Raw genomic sequence first — 5,485 nt, 5'->3', positions numbered from 1 at the left:
ACCCCTACTCGGCCACCAGATACAACTTCGCTTCGATTTTTTTTTGAATTTTTCGCTATTTTTTTGCCAATCTACATGATTTTCTCCACATTTGCAATAAAAATTTCACTGTACACCACCTTCAAGACAAAAAAAAGGGTTTTTTTAAAAACGATTTTTTACCTTCTCAACGCATTCTGCGCATCCTTGGTCATCGCATCAGCCTCATCAAGGATCACAAGCTTAAACGGGACGCTATCCTTGTCCGAGGCACTCGCAAACGCTTGAAGTCCTTTGGTTTGAGCGAAGTTGACAATTGTGTTTCTGAAAAATTCCCAATTTCCTTCAAAAAATTTTTTCAAGTCCCCCAACCTGACTACATCGATACCACGCTCATCGGAAGCGTTCAATTCCAGCACCATCGACGACATTTTCGATGGATGGTACATTTTACGCGCCGCCGCCAACACCGTCGTCGTCTTTCCGGTTCCAGGCGGTCCGTAGAACAGCAGATGCGGTAGAGTGCGATTCTCGATAAATTTCGTCACTGCAAATCACGTTTTTCAGCTGAAAAACCCCTAGAAACTATAAAATTTACAGGTTTTCACCACTTGTTCGTGTGCGACAAGTTCATTCAGCTTGCTCGGCCGATATTTCTCCACCCATGGCAAATTCGAGACGACTGTTGTACTGGGAAGCATTCTGAAGTGCTGAAAATTCAAAAAAATTGCTGAAATTTTTCTGAAAAACCATTTTAAAAGCACTTTTTCAAAAACTCTCAACAAATTCGCGGCCAAAATTCTTGTCCGAGAGGAGTCCACAAGCCTGGCGCGCTGCGAGACCCAGCCAGGAAAAGCGGTGCGCCTTTAAAAAATATTCCAATTTCGGGAACTTTAGAGTTAAAAAACAAGAAAAATATAGAGAAAAAACGACTTATTTAGCAAAAAAAAAACTTTTAAAAATTAATTCCCCTCTGAAAATCGCTCAATTTCAGCCAACGATGTGTATTCAGACTTGCCGGGGCTGAAAAAAGGAAATTTGGGAAGTAAAAAATTTTAAAACCTACAATTTCGTAAGCTCCTCGGATTGCTGCCTGCTCTGAATTTTCGACTTCCGCATCATAATCAAGCTCACCTTTCCGTTGGCCGCAACTTTCAGCACAGCGCCGGCGTTCTAAATTTTTTTTTAAATTTTAAATTTGTTTGAAAAATTCAAACATCAATTTCGTTCATGTATCTGGGCGCCGAGAATATTGTGCAAAGTTTTCGATCCGCGAAAAATTTGAACCCATTTGGCATCATCTGATGAGCTCTAACAATCAAGTTGACATTGAGTCTTCAGCAAGCGTCCGACACCGCTTGAGCATTGAAACAAACCGATAGCCCACGATTTTTGTTCCAACAAAATGCAGCCTCGTTGGGTCTGAAATTTTCAGAATTTTCAGAATTTTCTGGAAATCAAAATTCTTAAAAACCTCTCAAAATCCTCTGGATCCGCCCACAACAAGTCTTGAGCTAGACGATTATGGTTAACATCGATTAACGGGCGTTGAATCTTTAAAAAAATTTTAATTTGAGAAAAAAAATTATAAGACATCTGGACACCGGGAAACACAGACATACCATTCGAATAGCATCCAGAGACACTAAATCCGGACTAATTCCTCCGTGCATACAAAGAATTTTGTGTCCAACCAAACAGGCTAATGGCATAAACGAAAACGCGTCGTTGAATCGTTCCCAAACCTCCTGAGCGTCTCTTTTCGACGTCAGACGGCGGAGGATTTCGTGCTGGAAGAGATTTTCAAAAAATTAGGAAATCTAGGCCACCCTACCCTAAACCCATATCTGAAATTTATCACTTTTGTCTCATGATTGCCACGTAGAAGGACGTATTGCTTGGGAAACAGGATCTGGAAGACGAAATTTTGAAAATTTGGGATTCTAGGCCACCAGACACTTTTAGCGAAAAAACGAGACAGATGCATTCCAGAGAGTTGTAGCCGCGATCCTAGTCTCCGAGAAAGACCCATCTGGAAAAAAGAAAACTTTGAGGGCCTCTGGTGGCCTAGAACCTCGAATTAGGTCATGGCCTAGAAATCCAAATTTGTGAAATTTTTTTCAAAAAGTTGAGAGGGAAGTTCCCAGAAAAGTTGCCGTAAGCGCCAGGTTTATCATTGCATTCTCAAGCCTTCACGCTTGAGTGTACGCGTGGTCGAGTGGTGTACGCTTTTGCCCGACGTTCGAGAGGTCCCAGGTTCGAACCTCGTGGGGCTTAAACTCTTTTTATGGTTTTTTGAAGTGTGTAAAAAGCATATTATAGGTAGAATGAGTCTATTTTTGAAGGCTTTTGAGTTTTTCTTTTGAGTAAAAAGTTTCGGAAATTTTCTTCTGAAGGATTATTTGAAGGATTTGGGTTTCTATTTCTATTTTTAGATATTTAACAAAGCCTAAAATATTCTGAAAATTCGTTTTTTTCTTTAAGAAACTCTTCCAATTTTCAAATCACGCTTCCCCCACTCCCCTCTCAAAATTTCCGAAAAGACACCCTGTACTCTACGCCCACCGCGCCCTCTTCTTTACTGACACCTTTAGTGTACCACAGGTCCTGGGCGATGATGCGCATAAAGGACCCGATCCATATGCGATCCTCTAGAAGTCCGTTTGACACATATCGCGAACAATGAGCTGCGATGAGTCTCATATGTGTGCGATGCGGGAGAGGCTGAATCGAGTGTTCCGAATGCGCGCGTATCCTAGATGGATTCTAGGTGGGTGGGCGATGTGTGCGATATGGGTCTGAAACGGTAGGCCGACTACAACACTCCGAAATCCCGGATGCGCGCATTGTTTACCGTAAATCCACACCGGCAACTTTGTCAATTTTTCGTCAATTCGAGCCTACATTTCTAGTTTTTCGATTATTCCTTCGATGTTTTTTGTGAAAAAGAGTTATGGCAGACTAAAAAATCGCTGAATTCTTGTAGAAACATGTCTTTCACTCGTCAATTGCTATGTTTTTCGCCAAAATAGGTGATATTGAGATTTTTTTTTGATTTCACTTTGTAATTATTGTAAAAATCGTATTTTCAGGTGGAGTAAAAGGTAAGTTGGTAAGTATACAATAATTACAAAGTTTAAATTATAAAAATTTTCAATTTTTCATGCAATTTCAAAAAAAGTGAAAGTGAGACATTTTTTGAACAAATGAAAAAAAAAACAATTTTTAGCGAATTTTTTCCCATTTTGTTCTGATTTTGATTGCATATCAAATTTAAATGGAAACTGCCATAAGTCTTTTTCAAAATCAAAACAGTGACTTCCGAAAAATCAGTAATATGTCGTTCAAAATATAAAAGAATATGGAATAATAAAGGAAAAGTACGAAATCGGAAGACCTGAACAAAATCACATCACAATAGAACTTAACTGATACTTCTAGGAACCCCCAACCAACGTTTTAGTTCATTTCATCGAGTGCCAGCAAGCCAGGCGAGGAGATGCTTTGCGGCGGCGGTGTGCCCCATATGCCCCGTATATGTCCCATACCGGCGTCCTTTCCCTGTACCCAATTCATCGGCGCGTCCTCCGTCGCCCATCCATTATGCGTATGCGCGCCCAGGACCTGTGTACCGGATAACGCTTTTGACCACCGCCCCACAAGCCACAGGTTCAATCCCCGCCCCCTCTGAAACTCTTTTGATTTCTTTTTACAACCTTACTTCTTGGTAGAAAACGCATAGCTTGGCTTTCTGTCATCAATCGAAGCAGTATTTCCTTCATTTTTACAATTCAAAAGGCGTACAAGATCGTCGTGTTGCCCATGAATGTCTCCGACGATCCTAACCGGCGGGGAGATTTCTGCCAGCGTCGGCTCTTTTCGAAACTCATCGATGATCAAATCGATGAGTGAGAAAAGCTCGAATTTTGTGTAGATTTGATCGTTTTTGATTTGCAAATGACGCTTACAAAAGTGTTGAACATCGAAAACCTTTTTTTCGATTGACTGAAATTCTTTTTTGGGGAATTTTCATGGGAAATCAGTTTACCATATCTATAAGGACGTTTAGATTTTATAGGTTTGGTTAATTATTAGAGAAAAAAAGGAAATAAGTCAGAAACTCGTGGAACCTAGATGAATTTTTCACGCTTATCTCGGTTCCTATAAAAGATATCAAAAATGTGTCAACTGATAAAATGTTTGGCATAATTTCAGCAACACTTTTGTAGTTTTCAGCTTTTCGATATCTCTTACAGAAAGCGGGATAATTGAACGTTCCCCTGTCAGCCTAGAATATCAAAAAAAAATTGTATTGGGTAAAAACTCAAAAACCTTCAAAAATGCCTTTTATTCTGCCTATAATATCCCTTGTACACTTTGGAAAACAATAAAAAAAGGATTAGGCCCTTTTGGGGTTCGAACCTGGGACCTCTCGAACAGAAGGCAAAAGCTTAGACCACTCGACCACGCGTACACTCACACATGTAGACGAAAGGCTGCGATGATAAACGCGGCTCTCGCGGCAACATATTGTGGGGCTTCCCTTGAAAGATTTTGATCTCCAAACTAGACTAAAACAAGGTGATCTATATTAAACAAGACTGATAAGCTAATCACGTCATAAGACAAGTTTTGTTATCTCCGCGCAGACATTCTGGATGTTTGTCTCAGGATAGTCTATCAATCAGAGGGGTATTAAAGGAATCTCAAGATTGAAAGTTTGAACAATTTATTCATACCTTAACTTTGAGCTCTATTATCTCGATTCCTGTGAGAGATATCAAAAATTTGTCAACCGATAAATCATTTATCATAATATTACCAAAATTTTATCAGTTGACAAAATTGTTGTATCTTTTACATGAACCGAGATAATTGAGCTTGAAGCCATCTTATCATCGACAGGTTATAACAAACTTTGATTCAATTATCTCGATTCCTACAACAGATATCAAAAAGTTGTCAACTAGTTGTCAACTAGTTAATTAGTTCTATAATTTTTCATAAGTGAGATAAATTAGTGCGGAAGTGTGCAAGGCTGAAAAGAAGGTTTTAAAAAGACAGCTAGTTATAAAGCTAATTATCTCGATTTTTAGAACAAAAAAATAAAAGTTGTTAATTAGTAAAATGTGTAAAATTTTATTTTCTATATTTTATTAGTTTACCATTAAGTAGCTACTATTAAAATTGAGATAATCCGGATTAAATAGGTTATGTTCTCCTAAATGGTGCATCGACAGGTTGAACAAACTTTGATTCAATTATCTCGGTTCCTACAGCAGATATTAAAAAATTGTTAACTAGTAAGATGTGTGAAATTTTATTTTCTATATTTTATTAGTTGGCCGTATTTGAGCAAGTGTTATGGAAATTGAGATAATTAGAATCAAAGATGTTATGTTCTCCTACTAGTAAAAAAATTTGTTTTCTGTTTTTCCTATTATCCTTGTCAGAGAAAAAAAGGTTGAGACGAAGTGTATGCGATGTTTGTAAACAAATATCTGAA

General features: G+C 38.5%; 1 protein-coding gene across 1 annotated transcript in view; it reads right to left on the bottom strand.

Moving 5' to 3' along the window:
* Positions 1-4,030, bottom strand: part of CBG22959 — a gene marked incomplete at both ends in the record, with an annotated part of 10,167 nt that extends 6,137 nt beyond the window's left edge. Inside the window, 8 exons of the mRNA XM_002642998.2 lie at positions 163-303; positions 352-526; positions 578-681; positions 1,454-1,533; positions 1,602-1,769; positions 1,814-1,922; positions 3,701-3,984; positions 4,028-4,030. Coding sequence (XP_002643044.2) covers positions 163-303; positions 352-526; positions 578-681; positions 1,454-1,533; positions 1,602-1,769; positions 1,814-1,922; positions 3,701-3,984; positions 4,028-4,030 — 1,064 coding nt within the window. The remainder of the gene's footprint in view (positions 1-162; positions 304-351; positions 527-577; positions 682-1,453; positions 1,534-1,601; positions 1,770-1,813; positions 1,923-3,700; positions 3,985-4,027) is intronic.
* Positions 4,031-5,485: the final 1,455 nt, after the last annotated feature.

Source organism: Caenorhabditis briggsae (genome assembly GCF_000004555.2).
Source record: "Caenorhabditis briggsae complete genome, chrIII, whole genome shotgun sequence".
In the NCBI taxonomy this organism is placed as follows: Eukaryota; Metazoa; Nematoda; class Chromadorea; order Rhabditida; family Rhabditidae; genus Caenorhabditis; species Caenorhabditis briggsae.
The sequence above is the reverse complement of the archived record's forward strand: the minus strand, read 5'-3'. Positions and strand labels throughout refer to the sequence as shown.